The following is a 19,323-nucleotide window of genomic DNA, read 5'->3' on the forward strand; positions in this document are numbered from 1 at the left end:
TCTCGGTTTTGATTTTAAATTTCTTTCCTTCTCTCTAGAGATTATCTTCTTTCTCTGTCTCCTTCCTTCAATCGAATGAAATCTTCCTTCCTTCATTTATCACAGAGAATCTCTTCTCAAATCTGTCTCTCTAAAACTGTTTTAGAAAATTTCCTAGAAGATTGAGATCAGAGAGAGATAAAGGAAGAGAATCCCAGAAAATGTATCCATATCAATCTCTACCAGCCGAATCTCTCTTGCTTTCCATCTCTGTAAATCTCCATAATCTTGCTCGAATCTCTTTCTTTGAACATATCTCTTCCATCAACGCCTCTGATTTCTCTCTAGATACTCTTCACAATTCTTTGATCGATTCCAAATCCCATCTTCACTCTTTTCTTTTCAACCTTCTCTGTTCTCTTTCTTTTAAAGAAAGAAATCTCTCAAGATAGATATGAGAGGAGAGAGAATAAAAACTTGCTATTATTAATATGGGAACAACCGTGAGTTAGTTGTGATAAGGAGTGAGACTGATCCAGTTATCTCTCCTTCATCTTTGTTTGTCTTCTTTCCTTTTTAAAAGAGTTGAAAATCCCTCCAAAAACCTCCTTCCATATATCTCACTCTACTGTATATTAAATTAGGTTTTACCTTTTGTTTTGAAAAGGAATGTTGATGATAAAAGGAAAAGGGTTCCCAACAATCTAGTGACTAACGGGCTGTTACAATCTGGCACATTAGAAGTGATACAGTGTGGTAGGTAGCAGGTTAATTTCGTGTGACTTCATGCCATGTGCAACGCAGAAAAACCAACCGTTAGATATCGTACTTTCCGGAGGATGTATCGTAGTAACGTGCTATGAAGTGTACGTGATTAAAGCTTAGAGAAGATCCCAAAAATGTCCCACTCAGACCCACCTGTGTACCGAAAACACATCCCTCGCCGTCTGGTTGGTCGCCACGTGTCAAGTAGCTGACTTGGTCAAATGATTTCGACTCCAACTTTGACTTGGACTATCTCCCTGATCCAGACTCCGATTCCACTTCCGCTTTCGCCGATAGATTCGTATTGGACTCTACTTTCACATGAGCACTAATATTAACCAAAATACCCTTGTCATTAAAATGACCAAAATGCCCCTCAAGTACGTCTTTATCACGATGTTTTTGCATCGAACTCCGTAAATGAGACCTGAGAAAGAAAATCAAACAAATCATCATAATAACCGTTCGAACTGGACTAACTAACCCGAGTTAAGAGATTCCAATGAGACATTTTCATGTCTCATCAGACCACCATCATTTTCTCCATTTAGATCACAACCTCCATTAAAGCTAACCCTAGCTTTCTCTCTCTAGAAATTTCTGGTCCAAAATCAAATCAAACTACATGGGAAGCTAGCCAAGATGATGGGGAGCAAAAGCCCTAAGGTTTCGGATCAAGAAGGTTGCCGGAAAACTCATAAAAATCCGGTCAAAGAGTGAAGAAATCCGGCCAAAAATCAAGATCCGGCCAAATGAGTGCTGTCCGAGCCTTGTGCGCGCCTGCAGATGCGTCCCGGAGCATGTGAAGCTTCCCGTGGACGCGTCCTTGCTGCTGTGGAAGCTTCCCGTGGACGCGTCCTTGCTCCGGTCGCTGCTGCAGGTCGCTCCGGTCGCTGCTGCAGGTCGCGGCTGCTGCTGCTCCATAGACACGTCCCGTGTTCCACCTTCTAAGATGCAGCTCGGGCTGTTGATGAGTGCTGTCCCGAGCTGCTGTCCCATGCCTATCCTTCCATGGCTGCCCGAGCTCTTGTAGTGCCGGCCTTGCTTGGCCGGCCTAGCTTGGCCGGCCAAGCTAAGGCCGGCTACTCCTACCTCCTTCTTCTCTCTTTCTTCTCTCTAGCAAACCCTCCTTGATGATGAAGAACCCTAACCCTCTTGCCTCTTTCTCTCTCCTTTCTTGCCTTCCCCACTTGTGTATTCTAAGAATGAAGAAGATGAATAGTGATGAACCCCTCGTTTTGACTCAAACCCTAGGTCAAGACTTGACTTTGACTCAAACTTGAGTCCATAAAGAGAGGGTGCTCATATAATATTTCCTTGTCATTCTTCTTTGGGCTCTTGGGCTTGGTTGTGGGCTTCTCAACTAGAAATCCAAGGATTGCCTTTATGGAATCCTTGTTTTAAGACCGAACTTTGACTTCTTTCTTTCACAACTTCCCCGTCCGAACTCGGAATTGACTTCCGTTTTCACCGTTGGACTCGTCTTTGACTCCTCTTCTCGTTTGATTTGCTTGAAGTCTTTTTATCTCGTTTTGGGCACATGAAATGATAGTGATAATTCGCTCCCTTTATTCCGAATTAAGTTCTTTATTCCAAATATGGTACCTAAACAAGAAAAACACATAAAATATTACAAATAACACTCGGAAAGAACTAATTAGTCTATGTTAGGCTCCTTAAATGTGACATTTTCGTGTCACATCATGAAGAAGGATATTGAGTTGCAAAAGAAAGACCCTAGCCAAGTGAAAAAATCAAGACCTCCCGAGAAGTTGGTTGTTGAAGCAGAAAGGAAGAATGGGTTAGTGAGAGAGGGAGGATAGTTCTGTTCGGTTATGGTGGATTTAATTGCAGATTTTTTAAAAAATAGAGATTACCCGAAAGGCCGAAACTAGCCATTGGACCTTACGAATAACTGGTGGGGTAGATCCCTTTTCTAGGAAACTACCCCAAACTAGCCGTTGGACCTTCCCAACAACTAGTTAGAGCAACTCTAATGTGCATGGGCTAGGCTCCCAAATTCAAATTTGGAATCCCCAACCCAACCTTGGGTTGCTCCAACCCGGGAGTCCCACGCTCCCGGGCTCCAAACCCTATATATTACTGTTGGGAGTTCCCAACCGTTGGGAACTAACTCCCAATGGCCACTTAGGCCACCCCACTTTCACATTTTCTTTTTTTTTTTTTTTAAGTTTTTTGTTTAAATATAGATGTGTTTTAAAAAAAAATTAAATGTAAAATTTTTTAATAGATATTTCACTGATTGAAAAGCCAAATACATATTAAACTGAAATATATATAAACCGAAATACAAAAAAACAAGTAAATTAACGATAAAAAGTTTTGTCAGTCGTCGTTGTGATCTTTGGTATTCCACAAATGCTCTATAAGATCTGTCTTTAATTGTGTATGAACTTATGTGCTTTTAACTCGACCAAGACGAGCAGACATTTCTACGACGATATCTCCCCCAACAAACATTTAAAATTTTAAGTTTTATAGTCAATAATTACATGTTTGAAAATTGAAACACAAATCCCACACACTTACCCCACACATGTACATAATTTGAACTTTCGAGTTAAAAAAATCGGGGACTCCCAAATTTTATGGGCTCCCAAAATTGGGAGCCCGAGCCCCACGTTGGACTTGCCTTAAGAGCGAGTACAATGTGGGGGCTCCCAATTTTGGGAGCCCCCCGGTTCTTTTCTCAATTCCAGCGTCGGGCTCCCAAACCCAAATTATAAATTTCATTAAAGTTAATTAAGATTTAATTCATAATTAAAATTCATAATTAAAACAACTAAAATAGAACTATGAAAAAAATTTAAAACTAATCTAATTCCCATTCATTCAGTTTGTCAACAATTTACTATGAATAACAAGTTGTCCTGGATTCATGTTTGAAGTATCTTTGTCCATCAAGTCTACCTCAATTTGCATCTGAAGATTTTCTTCTTTTAGGCGTTGAACGTTGTTTTGCACGTCTAATTGTTTGTTTTGCACGTCTAATTCTTTGTTTTTCACGTGTAATTGTTTGTTTTGAAGGTCTAGACTTTCTTTTTGCGCATTTATAGAGTCATTGAGAAATTTATCTCTAGTCTCCTGATTTGCATTTCTCTCCTTCCAAAACTCAATTACTGTAGAACTTTCACCACTTTTGGCTTTATCTCTAGCCTCCTTGCTTGCTTTTCTTTCAAGTGGTCTTTATTGGTTTGTAGAGAGAGATCCTTCGTCTTGATCCAAAGAAGGTTTTCTTTTGTTTGACGTAGATTGAGATAAGTTTGATGAACATTTGGGATGGTCTTTCAAAATTTTATAACAATGTTCGAACTTAAAAGGTTTGTCGCCATTGTTTTGTTTAAACAATTCATATGCGGACTTCAACTGCAAAATAAGAATTTGAATTTCAAATATGTTGTCAAAACTAAATCATAATGTTGTCAAAATGTAATAATAGTAATTACCCGATCATCATCATTTTTTTCGCTTTTTGAGTTCCTTTGCAACAATGACAAATGACCACAAAACTTCGCACATTGCTTGTTAATTTCGCTCCAATGACATTTAAGATCCTTTGGAGCACCATTTTTGTTTGTACGCTCGTTGAAGTGTTCGACAATCTTGTTCTCAAAAGTACCCGCTCTTTGATCATTGCCAATAATCGCATCGGTGGCAATATGTAAATAAGCATTAACGAGCAGATTATCATCTACATGAGTATAACGCTTAGGAGTCACTGATGAATTCAGCGTTTCATTAAAATCAAAAGTTTCTTCGACCCCATCATTCGATAAACCAACTTCCTCGTAATTATGTAACATGTCTACAAAGCTTTCATTATTGCTAAAGCTTTCATTAGTGTTATATTGGGAGTTTGACTAGTCATTGAAGTTAGAAAAAGATGATACAAAGTTGAAGATGAATAGGGAAGATGGATTGGATAGAGAGAAGATAGAGAGAAGTTGTAGAGAGAAATTGATAGAGAGATGAACAAAAATGGAGAGAAAGAGGTGATGGGTAGTACTCCCCACTACTAGCGTTGCCGTTAGGGACGCCCAACGGTATTATATTTGGGAGCCTGGACTGGGGGGCTCCCAACCCCACCGGGAACCCAGACCAGGCCCAGGCCCAGGGCTCCCGGGTTGGAGTGGTGGGGCTGGGCTCCCAAAATTTGAATTTGGGAGCCCAGCCCCACCCAGGTTGGTTTCGCTCTTGGGGGGGGGGGGGGGGGGTGGGGGGGGTTGGAGCATGAAGGGAGGGACTCACAGATATTGAGTGAGCTCAGCCCAGGGGTTCTCGTGTAGGAGCAATAGGGCTGGGGGCGGGCTCCCAAATAGGTTTGCTCGTGGGGGACTCCAAATCCGGTTTTGAGAACCATTAATTGTGGTTCCCAAAGTGTTAGGAATTAGTACTGGTTCTTCCGGAGCCTTTAGTAGCCAATTACGAACGCTGACGAATCAGAGAGTAACTACTACTGTATCTTTCTTCTGCAATCCGTTTCACTTGCCCTAAAATTTTTAATCTTCATTTACTGATCTTATTGTCGATGGGTCAAGGTCAGAGTAGTAACATCTCTGATGACAATCCTAGTAACCAAGAAGCTTCTTCTGTAAGAAAGAATCCTTCACCATCAACTTCTATTGAAGATTTAATTGCAGGTTTGTCTTTCTAAAAATTATAATAACCCTGATTTCAGTTTCTTCTACTTAGTAATGAAACTGTAGTGATTCGATTTTCATGATTGAACAATGGGGAAGATAAAAATTTAAAGGATTCATTATATTTTCTGTAAAACACAATAAGGGTTTGATGCATTTCACTAAAATTCCACCTCTTTTTGGGGATGATGATGATGATGATGATGATTGTGTTTAGTAGTAAATAGGGTGCTTCTTGATTGACAATTTGTAAGATGAATTACATTTTTCACTAGATTTTTCAACTCACATTAAACATTTCCATGCAATTTTACACTGACTTAAGGTATCAAGAAAATCATTTCCAAATAGTAATTCTCGATCTAGGAATGAATTATATCCATTTATACATTTTGTCTTCATTGACGAAGATGAATTGGAGTTTTGTTTTCCCTGGCGTTGGTTTATATATGGTTAGTTATTGTGGGAGGTGACAATTCGGTGGGGAGGAGGTCCGGACCCACAATATCGACTGGAAAATGTACTTCTTGATCCTGTTTGGTGCAACTTCAGTCCCATGAATTCCATCTTAAGATGCAATGTGGGCAATGTGTCTTCCCATTCTTGGTCCATTAGACAGCCTACTAGCATTTTACTGATAGGAGTAAGTTTTTTGTGTAAAGGCACATGCGCCATTGCAGTTATTCACTCTCCTCACCAAGTCACGCGTAAAGTCATAATTCCTGTGTCGCTGACCTGCCTCTCATAGATTTTTTATATCTGTTAGATGCTCCGTGTTTTGCGAAATTTCAGACGACGGGGTTCTCGTTTTAAGCTCCAAATTCCTCTCTCTCTCTCCTAAAGTCAAAGGTTTTCTTAGCTTCTTTAAGGGAACACTCATCGTCTCATCCAATGCACCCCTCAATTACCTGAAAAATGTTGTATGGTGATCATATTTTTTGCTTCCTCTCATGTTAACTCAATATGCTTTCTGATTACCATTTTATCCGTAGAACCTTATTCAAAAGAAGGGCACAGAAAGTTCTTTAAGAGAAGCGATGTGTGAAATTCTATTTGCACGTACTAGTTATGGTATTAGTTAGCTTGCATATGTAAGCATGTATGCTCAACTTCCCCCGTACTCAAATCCTAGGAGATATCTCTTCGAAGTACCACCTTTGTTGGTGATCCTTAAGTTACTCCCGAGTACCTTGGACTAGAGTTGATGGAGTTCGAGGAGAGCTCACCCAAGTTGAGTTTGACAAACTTGGCAGGAGCTTGATAATTTCTTGTTGTTTCTTTGTTGATTCTTTCCCTGTAGTTGTGAAGTATAAAATATATGGATGAAGACATTAAAGTCTAGTAGTTCTTCGTACTTGTGTTTGTTAGACAATTAAGTTTTGATGATCTTTTAGCTTGTTACTTTTTTCTTCTAGTTATGGAACTTTGGATTTTGGAATTATATTAGTACCAAAGGCTGCATATTATTCCTTTTTTATACAAGAAATATTATTTTTAACTTAACATATTTGTATAACGTATATCAAGAAATTGCCTGGGAGAGCAGCTTCCTTGTGGCGAGTGACACGCTCTGCTTGAAACTCAAGTCTTGCTGAGTTGAGCCCGACTTTCGAGCCCACGTACTTAGCTACAAGTAAGGTAGATGGCCCCTTCAATTGAAATATTTGAAAAATTTGTAACATCTAGGGATTACTTCGACATTTCTAATTCTCCGTGGTAGTATTAAAAAAAATATATAATTAAGTTACAGATACATCATGATAATGATTACTAATGGCAATATGAAAACTTAGTAGAAAGCTTTGGACAATATTATCTCTCCCTTGGAATACAAAAATATCGAAGCACATTTTTCTAGACCTTAATTGAATTCTTTCGCAATTGTGGCGACCGACAAAACACAACTAAGAGAGCAAAAGCATAAATCATATAACAATGAAATCTGCCATGGATATGGTTCATATAATATCATTTTGGAATTTACTGTGTCCTCTCAAATTGAATATGTACTATTCTTGACTGTTGAGTCGCGACACCTTTGTCTGGCAGTAAAGCCTTCTTGCTAATCACTGCTAAGTTACAATGAAAACTGTGAAGACGTGAAGTAATCAGATAATATCAAGCATTGATGCTAAATAAATGTCTTGGTTTTGATGGGCCCAATTTTCAACTTAAGATGAGTTCGTCCTGTTTCAATTTCTTACAGAGGTATGGATTTTTGGGTCGTATGGTTTTCGCATTATTAATCATCAAGGATGCCCAATGTTTATTTGTCCAAAGATGATACTATGCCTGAAGAAATCTCTTGAATGATTATTGATTACGATGCATGTTCTATTTTGATGTCCTTGTTTATTCAAATGTTACATATTTTGTTAAGATTTTACTTCTAAGGAAGTGCATTCTTCCCTTCACTCTTACTGGATACTGAAATATTATGGTGTTTACATAGTACTAACTAGTAACCACAACATTATTACCTTTTGCAGAAGCTACTGCATTTGGTGGCGAAGAGAATGAGGTCAGTGCTCTTTGTGGTTAGTTTTGACTTGTTTTTCTGAAAAAGCTTAAAGCTTTCATTGCAGTTTGTCTTCTCAATGTATTTGCTATTCTTCAGTCTCTTGATGCAAAGGCACAGAAAGCCCTAGAATGCCCTTGTATAGCTGAATTAAGGAGTGGTCCATGTGGTACTCAGTTCTCGGAGGCTTTTGTCTGTTTTCTAAAGAGTACAACTGATGAAAAGGTTAGAATGGTTATATCTGATATATCAACGTGAGCTTTTACTTATAGGCTGTTACTCGTTAAACAGTGTGATCCTCCTACTTTTGGCTTTCATGTGCCAACTTTGATGTGATTGGACTCTGGCAATGGTGAATAATATTCTTATAGGGTTCTCTGCAAAAAAAAAAATTTCTAAATATTTGATACTTAGTGACGGGTAGTTTATTGGCCACTGAGGCTGCAGTTGACATGTTTGATTTTCATATTGCTCGAGGGAATTGAGATTGAACATCCCATAGATGCATCCCTATATATCAGCAAGTTTCACCGATGCCCAAATTGTACAGGTTATCTTTGTTGTATCAGCCCTGTTTGGTACATATCTTTTTCTCTTGTGGTACATATCTTTTTCTCTTGTGGTACATATCTTTGTTGTACATATGTAGATGTACAGCCACAACTTCCTCCTAGTAGAACAATTTACTAGATTGTGCCTCTTTCCAAAATAAGGTTGTCAATTTTCTGTGTTTATTTGTGTTTATTGTGACATGTGAGGAATACCTAGGTCTGAGTAGTCGGTCCATTTTGTAAGATAAGCTCGAATGGGGTTGTATTTCAATCGGGTGATTACTTTGATATACTAATAGTCAGTATATATGCTGCTATTTTGTAGGGCTCGGATTGCGTCCATCCATTTATTGCTTTACAGAATTGCATCAAAACAAACCCTGACGCTTTCTCAAAAGATGTGTTAAATGAAGAGGAGGTCAAGAAAGAGGAAGAGCATACTAATGAATACAAAATCATCCCACCTAGATGGGCCAAAGAACCACAAAGCAAGCTGTAAAAGCCCGTGCGTAACTGTTAAGCTGTAAGAAGCTACTATCATTTTTACACAAACCAATTCTTTGTCAACTTGGAACGAGACTTAATATTAGTTGTTCTCTTCGAAATTGCTTATTTTCTCCCCTACCCAAAATTCATAAGAGCCGATATAACCTGTCAAAATTGGTATTTTGCAATTTGAATTATCTTTAAGTAGAAATTAGTATATCTTTATGTAGGACGAATCTTGCTCGCTAAATACGTTTGCCATGTTATCATATTAATGCAGCAAGTTGATTGGGAAAACATGGTCGATAGCAGTTATCTTAAATGCAATAATGACATTGATATGATATTATTTGTTATTAGTTATGATTTATGAACATTGAGATTCTGATGACCAAACCAAACAGCATCTGGAAGTTGAAACCAAGCAGGTGTCTCCTAAATTCAAGACACTACCACCAGATTTGTTTTGTTAAAGCAAGTTGCACTTGTTCTGAATTCTGATTATAGGTAGAAACGTTATTAGAAACTAATAACTTTTGTATAGATGATCCTTTCGAGACTAAAAATCTTCTCACAAGCTTCTGAAAATCACGATAGCTGATTCGGATAAGTCACTATGGCAGTGACAAAGTGTTTCCTTTTATGTTATGATGATAGTTTATTTGGGTTCTGAGTCGGCTTGACTCATATTTAGACAATAGGAGGACACAATCGAAACTTGATTACTAGTTGAGGATTTCTTTCTCAATGTGGTCTGTTAGTAGCCCAACTACTTTATATGTTGACATTCAAAATCTCATCTAAATACTTGAACTAACAAAACTAATTCTTTTTCTGTTATTTCATGTCCCCTTGCTCCTTAAATCCTTTAATAATTGATACATGCTCGTTCCGATTCCTTTTCTTCTTCTTGTTCATGGATTTAAAAAAGGGTTTCTTGGAAGAACTGCATGATTTCAGTATATTTTTCTTCATCTTGGTGTGAGAGTGAAACAACAAATAAATTGAGGAATGCTTCAAAGAAGCAAGTTTGGATTGCTTGGTTTCTTTCTCAAGTTAACTGCTTAATGTATATCACACATAACCCTTAGACTAACATGTACATAAATCTAGTTGTTTTTCTTTGAAGGACATTGTCTAGATGAAGTAGAGGGAGATTTTCGATGAATTTATAAAAATTTATATGGGTCTGATGCAAGTTGGAGAAATTTGGATTGTTTTTTTCATTGTTATGACTTTTGAACGAACTAAAGTTTTACAGTAGTATGCTGACACAGACTATATAATAAGGGAAGAGGGTATTTTTTTTAGAATACACCATTCTTTAATTGCTAAAATTGCATCTCTTAAATTTATCTTCTTTTGTATCTTGTAGACACGAATTATACCTCCGTACTTGATTGTACCACAAGTTCGGCATTGCCATCCATATGCGAAGCTCGTTTTGTGGAGAGACCCGTTATTTCACCTATGTCGTCTTCCAAGTTCAAAATTAAACAAATAGGTACATATCTCTGTATAGAGAATGATATAATATCTAGAGAGTTCTTCAGTCTAGGGGATTGTTTGAAATAATGAAATGGACTATTTCTTAATTTTTAAGAAAGAAAAAAAATGAAATGGACTATCACCACAAAACCTTGAAGCTCAAGCCTCAAGTAGTAGAACCTAGATAAAAGATGCAAGTAACATAGGCTCCGAGGGTTTAACATGGATGCCTAGATACTAAAAACAATAATTTGTTGTTGAGAATTATTTGAGCAACCATTAATGCGTTTCCATGTGACCTTATGACAATCATAATGTTAGTTTTCATCAATGGTCAAGTTCTAGATGTCATCAAAGTTGGCAAGAAATATAAAAATGGAAAACTTGTCCGACCACTACTCGCCTACACTTGTCTATCTAGAGCTAATGTCAAGTTAAGATAAGGGTTAATTCTGATTAAGACCTTCAATTTGTGACCAACTCGCTGTTTTGGTATTAAAGTGTCTAGCAATTCGATTTGGTCCTCAAAGACACAAAAGGTTTCAATTTTTCTCGAAAATATCTTTAGGGGCCATAAGGTAATTAGTCATAAAAAATCTTCAAACATTTAAATACAATTCGTTTATCATTCTCCCTTTTGATCACTTTTCTCCCCCACTTCATCTCTCCCTCTCTCCACCTTATCCTCTTTTCCGATAAAGAATATTCCGATTTTTTCGGGCGACATTCAAATTTCAAAACGAAAAAAATATATTTGCATTTTTTTTTTCTAATAAGTCTCTTCACTTCTTTCTCTTCTCCCTCTTCTCCATCTTTTCTCTCTTTACACTCTCCGATAAATAGGAGGAGCTCCCTTCGCCAGCGGTTTGGTAACCCAGATCCTGAAGGTTTAGAAACTGGATCGTTTGGACCTGGAACTCCAGATCCAAGCGTAGGTCTGGTAAAAGAAATAGTCGACAAAGGGGGATCTTCCCCGTCGCTGAAGAGAGTAAAGAGAGAAAGATATAAGAGAAGGAGATAGAGAAAAGAGAGGAACAAGAAGAGAGAGAAAATAAAAGAAGAAGAAATCATTTTTTTAATGTTTGAAGGGTAGGAGGAAAAAGTGGTCGGCCGACCTTCGTTAGAGAAGATGGTAAGGTGGAGAGAGGGAGAGAGGAAGTGGAGGAGATTAGTGATGAAATGGAGGAGAGAAGAAGAGATAAGGTGAATTTAAACGTTTGAAAAGTTTTTTAGGATTAATTTAATTTTGGCCCCTTAGAGTATTTCCAAAAAGTTGGCTTTTTGCCTTAGAAGGTCAAAATTACCTAACAAACACTTATAGGGGCCAAAACAGAATTAACTCTTATTGTAACGCAAAATTTGATTTTGAGAAAAGACGATTTTGTACGCGGTATTGGTTAATGGGTACTTTATGGTGATGATGACTGATGGAAATGGAAGAGAAGACGGATATGAGATAGAAAAGAAGGAGAGGAGATACAAAAACAATAAAAAAACGATAATTTTGTTAGAGTTTCAAGTTCTGATGAAAGTGATGAAGAAAGTTGTGGAAAAGTATTATTCATAGGAGAAAGAAGAAAGATGAAAGAAACAAAGGAAAAAAAAGTTGCAAGAGAGGTAAAATATTTAAAAAGATAGTTTTGAATTATAAATTAGGAGAAAACCCATTAACTTTAAAAATAGATTTGTCTCAATATTTCGTATAAATTAGGAGGATAGACAGGAAAAATTACGGGCCAAACAGAAACCCCATTAACTTGTAGCATTATAAATTTCTAAAACTCGCTCCAAATTATATGTAAATTGATGACTAAAAAAATGCAATAAGTTGTTTTAAAAACTCATGTGAGTTTTGATGTGACTAGTTTTTACAATGCGATTCTTGAATGAATTATTTAGCATGAATGTGAAGTTACTGACGATTTTTTTTTTTTTTTTTTTTTTTCTTTCTTTAAACTTGAGGTATGAGTGTACTTATATTAGATTTTAAAATGTTTATTTTTATTTTACTTATGATGTGTGACTCGTCTGAATAGATGAACTATATTGATTTGAAGTCCATTTAGATTCATGGGAGCTAGATGAATCATATTCATAGAATGAAAAGCAACAACAAACACTATCTGAATTCTTGTGGAATGATGCAAGTGAGGTGTAAAGTCAAGTGGAGTGATATAGAGAAAAATAGTAGGGTGGAAGAAGAAATCTCCCAATTATAAAATGGCAAGGAATGACAACTAAGATCTAACTGTAGAGAAGAAGTTATTATGAATTAAAAGAGGAAACGTGAAAGCTGGAAATCTAAGTGGGATATTATGTTTTAAATTAAACAAGTTGGAAGATGAGATGTGGAATGTGTTTGCACCACTAGACATGCTCTGCTCTATGCTTATTTCCTTAATTTTTAAATGGAAATTGTGGGAAGTCTCTTAACTGACAATTACATTTTTATAATTAAGAATCTAAGAAGTCCAAGGTGCTTCTTACCTTTATTTATCAATTTTGTCTTATTAGTCATACACAAAAAAAGAATTTTTTTTTTGTCTTATTAGCTCACTTTCGTTGCCGGCTTGGCTTATAAGTTCGTTTAACCGAGTAGATATTCGTAAGTATTTGTTGATAGGAATCTATTAAAATTATAAGTAGGAATGTAAGACACGCGGTTGCTATTGATATGAGTGAGAATAGTCTCATATAGGAACAAAGGTGATCTATATATTAATAAAAAAAAAAAAGTATAATGTTTAGATTTTCAATGTTCTGTTAATTAATTTTGATATTGATGATTACAAAATTAACAGAGTATAAGAACTAGACTCAAGCGTGATGTGTTTAACAACTACATGTGTTTCACATCACCCGAAAAAGAAAATGCTTAGATCTTCAAAAAGAATTGCAAGAGAAATAATAAGCTTGAGGAAGTTAAATGGGTGGGATTATCTTTTTCTCTCCCTCTTGTAAATAATCTGTTCCTTTTGTAATGGAAGTCTAAGGGCATCTCAAATACAACACTCAAACTCTAAAAGTTAGAGTGACCTTATTAGGAAAATAATGTTACTTGGACCGAGAGTCTAGGTTCCACTAGTGACCTTATTGAAAATGTTATATATCTCTCATTCTATGGAACAATTTCTTCAGCGAAAAAAATAAAAGAAACAATTTCTTAGCAAGATTGAAAATCTGGCCAAGTTTGAATTGGCTCGATGGGGAAATTACTAATTAAGTTGTTGTCTAAATTTCACAAAAAATTACTATTTGTTTTGACGCAACACTTTCACACAGTTACGAAGGACCAAATATATAATCAAATTTACGTGGGATCCAATGGTAAATAGCGTACCGCGTGAAGTACGCTTAAAACTTCACTGTCAATTTTCAAAGCACAAGCTTCTTAATTGGGTGAAAAATAAAAATTAGAAGTTAGGGCTGGATTTGAGGGGTTTGTTTTGACCTCAATACCTAAAAACATGGCTATGTTTCATCCCCAAAATTAGGTAACTATTTGAAAAAAATGCAAGGTTAACTATTTGAAAAAAAAAAATATAAGGTTAACTATTTGAAAAAATGCAAGGTTACAAGAGTATCAATTTACATACTATTTTTACCATATTTACCATTGAGTAAATGGGGAGATAATGATATAGTAAAAGAACAACGAAATACTTTCCAAGAAGATTAATAAGGTAGAAATAGTTTGAGTTTCAAAATAGAGTATATTCGTAATACTGCTCGTATTGAAGATGACATTGGAATAAGAGAAATAAATGAGGTAGAAATGTGAATTTTTGTTTTTGCTGTTGAAAATTGTATTGTAGTACAAAAAGTTCATTTTGGTTGAATGATAATATCTGACTCCATTGATGGAACCCATTCAAATCTAAGGCTTAAATAGTTGCCATGTTTGTTATAATATGTAGAGTGGTAGTTAATAAATCAAGCTACCTAAGCCTAAGCTAAGCTAGATGAGGTCAAAAGGTCAAACATATCCTCTCAAGCTAAAGCTGTCCATTATGCTCATATATAATAATAACTAAACAAAACTATAAACAAAAGTTAGTTACTACTAAATCAAATAGAAGCTTAATTAATAAATTAGTCAACAAACTCTCCTCCCTCCTTCCTTCTTTCTCTCAACTTGAAGATCACTCTTTCTCTCCCCCCCACTCTCTAATTTTATGGGTTTTGTTTGAATCTTAAGTTAAACTAATATATCTCCCACAGGTAAAGGGAGATTGCATCATTTGGATTACATATATAGACAAAGAAGTTCACTAACAATATGACCCATTTCTCTCTTTCTATGCTTAAATTTGGAGGGAGTTGGATTTTGTTTTCAGCTTTATGCTTACATGGTCTGATGATTAACTAGTCATCTTCATCAACTCAAATATTCGAGGTACTTTCATCTATCTTTTCGTTCATACTCGAAAACATGAACAATCTATTTATAGTTCAATTACTTATATTCTCATAATAGTTTCCATACAATAGTCTACTATAGAGTTGTTCCTAGCTATATATACATATAAATTCTCACAAACTAACATGAGATTGTGCCCCAATAGATGTGTATCTCCTCTACAAACTTAAATGCTTGGGGTTTAAGTCTTAAAGATGGTAGTTTACCTTCTCCATTAAACGTCCCAAGTAATGTACATATAGATATATTTAACAAATCAACCGTAGTTTTTATGACCTTTAGAGTCTCCTGTCATGGTCTTTAAGATTCGTTTTCATACCCTTAAAGCTAGTTGGAATATAACATGTTATAAACAATCTACTTTTTGAGTTTATTTCATTCTTTCGAAATACACATGCCATATGATCAAATGCTCAGTGGACATGTCGTGTAATTATCATGCCGAACTAGCTCATTAAGGATAATACATATACTAGAAGAGAATAGTCCTACATAGACCACGATTGTTACAGGAATTAAGTAACTCATGTCAAATGGCAACTCAATTTGTAGACATCGGATTTGAGATGGAAGACCACAGAGAATAAAACCAATTGCTACACATACTATTCATTAGGTATATAGACAACTTAGACGACTATGTTGAGAATAATCTCTCATAGAGAACCAACTAAGTAGAATTCCACAACCAACATAATCATGTCCATGATTAATTTTTATACTCCATTTGCAAAAAAATGCTTTTATTGGTTCATTTTCTTCACCATCTTCACAAACACTTGTTAATTAAAAAACTATGGAGTATATAAGTTTCATACTACTTCTCTTTATTTCCCTCAATTCCTTATAGGTCTGTAGGATCTCATATCCCTCAAAGTAGAATGGAAGAGAGTTACTACGTTTCTTACGCTTCAATAATTGGGTGTACATTGTTCTTCTCCATTTTCCTCATTAAAATTTTGGGTAAGAAAAATAAAACAACCGGAGAAGGTGCTCGTAAATTGCCTCCGGGGAGTAGAGGGTGGCCGTTAATTGGGGATAGCATTAATTGGTATAATGCTGTTGCAAGCTCTCACCCACCTACTTTTGTTGAGGCCCAAGTCAAAAGGTAAGTTAAAGTTTATCATCTTCGTGTGGACTCCACAGAACAATGTAATTATGGTGTAAACAACATCTCATTTTGTGCAGGTTTGGAAGGATATTCTCATGTAGCTTATTTGGGAAATGGGCCGTAGTATCGGCTGATCCAGCTTTTAACCGGTTTATAATGCAAAACGAAGGGAAATTATTTCAATCGAGTTATCCAAAATCATTTAGGGATTTAGTTGGAAAGAATGGAGTGATAACAGTTCATGGAGATCAACAAAGGAAACTCCATGGTATAGCATCAAATATGATGAGGTTAGAGAAGCTCAAGTTTCATTTCCTCAAGGACATTCAAATGGTTATGATTCAAACTCTCAACAACTTTCATGATAATCAACTTATTCTTCTACAAGATGTTTGCAGAAAGGCAAGTATTAACTAATTCACTAGATACTATTATCTTAAGTTATTAACAAATTTCAATCCATTAGTTAAATCACTACAATATATTAACATAATAGTACGAATATAGATATCAAACACAACTGCTGAGTATCAGATATTGCGTCTGGAAAGTGTCGATACTCCAACAATGTTGTACACTGCGAGTGAAAATCACACCTATTTTCTAGCTTCATTTTTATTTACGATTAAAAAAATACTAGGGAACAAGAAAAATAGGAAGACTCTTGGCAGAAATCTTATGGGTGTTGTTGTGATTCGTGTTTCGGGTGATTCTGATCCATTGAGCAGTGAATCACGACAACCCACATATAATTTCTGCCCAAAGTAAACCTAGCTTTTCTTGTTCCCTATAGTTACGCGTAACGACTTCCTAAACAAACCACGGTTACGTTATAGACGAATAATATAAATCTACAAATATTCAATTTTTTTTTTCTGATACAGTCAAATTCGATTTCGAACCTTGGTCTCCACAGTGGAAAAAAAAAATACTGGGTTAATTAAATTTAACTTTTGTATTATAGGTGGCTATCAATTTGATGGTGAACCAACTATTTGGAGCATCAAGTGAAATTGAAGTAAATGAAATGGCTAATTACTTTTCAGACTTTGTAGATGGTTGTCTTTCTATTCCTATCAATTTGCCTGGTTTTACTTACCACACTGCCATGAAAGCAAGGGAAAATATTATTAAAAAGATTCACATGACAATGAAAAGAATCAGGACTAGTCAAAGTCAAAATTCACCTGTAACCGGTGATGCCCATAATTATGGTGTACTTGGAAGGTTAATAGAGGAAGAAAGCTTACCGGATGAAGCAGTAGGGGACTTCATAATCAACTTATTATTTGCTGGAAATGAAACCACTGCCAAAACTATGCTTTTTGCTATTTATTTCCTCTCTCAATGTCCTATGGCTCTTAAGCAAATTTTGGTAAGTTTGCTAATTTATACTTAATTATATATTATTATTATTGTAACACAAATGCTATTTCGCCTGAAAATGGGGTCCGATTTTAGCTGGAAACTGATGTGGTTAGCTTCCATTGGTCTGGGATTCTGGGCGTTTTTCTCTCCACATGTCCAGACCAATGGGAGTCAACCACATCAGCTTTCGGGCGGAGCCTGACCCCCCATTTTCAGACCAAATAACATTTTTGTTGTTGTGATTATTAGAGGTTTATTTACATTTGTTAATGAAGAATTTAACTTAAGGTGATATTTAAAACAGGCAGAACATGATGGGTTGAAAAGAAGTTGTGATGAAGACTTGCTTAGTTGGGAGGATTACAAAGCTATGCCTTTCACTCAATGTGTAAGTTGTGATGAAGACTTGGTTTATAGTACATAAGAAATTCCTATATATTGATTGAGGGCATTACATTTTAGATGTCTATTAAGTATTTAGTATACGTACCGTTGTCATGTCATGAATTCAAACTCAATATACTTCATTGCATTTGCAGGTGATTGATGAAACACTTCGAATAGGGGGAATAGCAATATGGTTGATGAGGGAGGCGAAAGAAGATGTCGAATATCAAGGTGAAATATATATATTTTTTCATAGCAAAGATTTATATCACGCTCGAACCCATGGCCTTATACACCCAATTAAGCTAGAAATTAAAGGCGTTTGAGTATAATTAGCATTCTCATTGACAAATGAATGGTTAAACTTCGAAGCTCATATATAACTTGAACTCAGAAGTTCATTGTCGATACATTCAAACGGAATAAACAATAGACGAAGATGAGTACGACTCCCGAAATTAATTAACTAACAATAACCTCTTGCCTTCTAAGTTAGAAAAATAGAAAATAGTGAGTAGCTAATCATGTTGGGTGGAAAATGTGTTTGGGCAGATTTTGTTATACCAAAAGGGTGCTTTGTGGTGCCATTTCTGTCAGCAATTCACTTGGATGAGAGCTTTTACAAGGGAGCTACCATTTTCAATCCTTGGAGATGGATGGACCCTGACTGCCAGGTTACTAGCTACTTCTCCACCCACCACACCCTCATATATATTATATGTATATATGTTGAAGAAATTAAGCAGTTGGTAATTTGATATTAATTATGAAGACATGAATGATTGATGCAGGAAAAGAGAAAATGGAGAAGTAGTCCATATTATGCACCATTTGGAGGAGGAGCTAGGTTTTGTCCTGGTGCTGAATTGGCCCGCCTTCAAATATCTAGCTTTCTTCATTTCTTTCTCACCCGATACACGTACCTCTTTCTCTGACTCTCTCCATTTCTTACAACTTCATATAAAATTACTATACGAATTATGTGTGAGTCTAGCTCTATATGTTAAGTTTGGGAGAATGATGTATGTTCGGTCCAAGCTGACCGCCTCATATAAGACAAGGGACAAAATCATCGTTCACAGGTGTAAAATGACAATTTACCCCTTGTCTTATTAGCCATAGGACATGCTGTCATGTGTGCCGACATAAATCATTTTGTTATATTTGTCGACATCCAGCTTAAAATACAAACTTTTTTTGGCTGGTTAAAAAATGAATTTAGTAGTTGACTTCTTTTGTCCATGTAGAAGTACCTGAAATAGTTAACTAAATAAAATTTATGATGAGCAGGTGGACCCAGGTAAAAGAGGATAGAATGTCTTTCTTCCCATCAGCTCGACTAGTAAATGGCCTCCATATTCGCATAAGGAAGAGGATGGAGGATACTTCTACCATCGATATGAACGAGTAATCTTATATATTGTATTTATTATTTATCGTTATCTACGATATGTATATGCCTTTACGTTTTCTTTTTGTACATTCTGAAATCTCCTTTTCATTATGTATTCTCACCTTGAGATATCAACAGTAAGGATTTACTGTTTGTCAAATTTTTCAATCAATGGCAATAAAGTCTTAGAATAAAA

General features: G+C 36.0%; 2 protein-coding genes across 2 annotated transcripts; both read left to right on the top strand.

Moving 5' to 3' along the window:
• The first annotated feature begins 5,122 nt into the window (after window positions 1-5,122).
• LOC147548424 (mitochondrial intermembrane space import and assembly protein 40 homolog) lies at window positions 5,123-9,304 on the top strand. Its single transcript, XM_086671415.1, has 4 exons — window positions 5,123-5,405; window positions 7,895-7,926; window positions 8,023-8,148; window positions 8,800-9,304. Exons 1-4 carry the CDS (start codon window positions 5,294-5,296, stop codon window positions 8,971-8,973), a joined length of 444 nt encoding a protein of 147 aa, XP_086527541.1. The 5' UTR covers window positions 5,123-5,293; the 3' UTR covers window positions 8,974-9,304.
• A 5,190-nt stretch (window positions 9,305-14,494) lies between these two features.
• Window positions 14,495-19,323, top strand: LOC147548425 (Cytochrome P450 superfamily protein). Its single transcript, XM_086668922.1, has 9 exons — window positions 14,495-14,844; window positions 15,719-15,976; window positions 16,057-16,381; window positions 16,944-17,354; window positions 17,652-17,735; window positions 17,887-17,965; window positions 18,287-18,408; window positions 18,526-18,653; window positions 19,025-19,323. The coding sequence occupies exons 2-9, from the start codon at window positions 15,750-15,752 to the stop codon at window positions 19,143-19,145; spliced, it is 1,497 nt and encodes a 498-aa protein (XP_086525048.1). The 5' UTR covers window positions 14,495-14,844; window positions 15,719-15,749; the 3' UTR covers window positions 19,146-19,323.

The sequence above is a fragment of the Eschscholzia californica genome, unplaced genomic scaffold, assembly GCF_041429995.1.
Source record: "Eschscholzia californica isolate CP2 unplaced genomic scaffold, dmEscCali1.0.p SCAF_3, whole genome shotgun sequence".
Taxonomy (NCBI): Eukaryota; Viridiplantae; Streptophyta; class Magnoliopsida; order Ranunculales; family Papaveraceae; genus Eschscholzia; species Eschscholzia californica.

Excerpts from the sequence above, each read along its gene's own strand:
- LOC147548425 (XM_086668922.1), top strand. The coding sequence starts at position 15,750 with ATGGAAGAGAGTTACTACGTTTCTTACGCTTCAATAATTGGGTGTACA. Across the intron at positions 15,977-16,056 it reads GTTGAGGCCCAAGTCAAAAG|GTTTGGAAGGATATTCTCAT; the intron begins GTAAGTTAAAGT and ends CATTTTGTGCAG. Across the intron at positions 18,654-19,024 it reads TTCTTTCTCACCCGATACAC|GTGGACCCAGGTAAAAGAGG; the intron begins GTACCTCTTTCT and ends TATGATGAGCAG.
- LOC147548424 (XM_086671415.1), top strand. The coding sequence starts at position 5,294 with ATGGGTCAAGGTCAGAGTAGTAACATCTCTGATGACAATCCTAGTAAC. Across the intron at positions 7,927-8,022 it reads TTGGTGGCGAAGAGAATGAG|TCTCTTGATGCAAAGGCACA; the intron begins GTCAGTGCTCTT and ends GCTATTCTTCAG. Across the intron at positions 8,149-8,799 it reads AGAGTACAACTGATGAAAAG|GGCTCGGATTGCGTCCATCC; the intron begins GTTAGAATGGTT and ends GCTATTTTGTAG.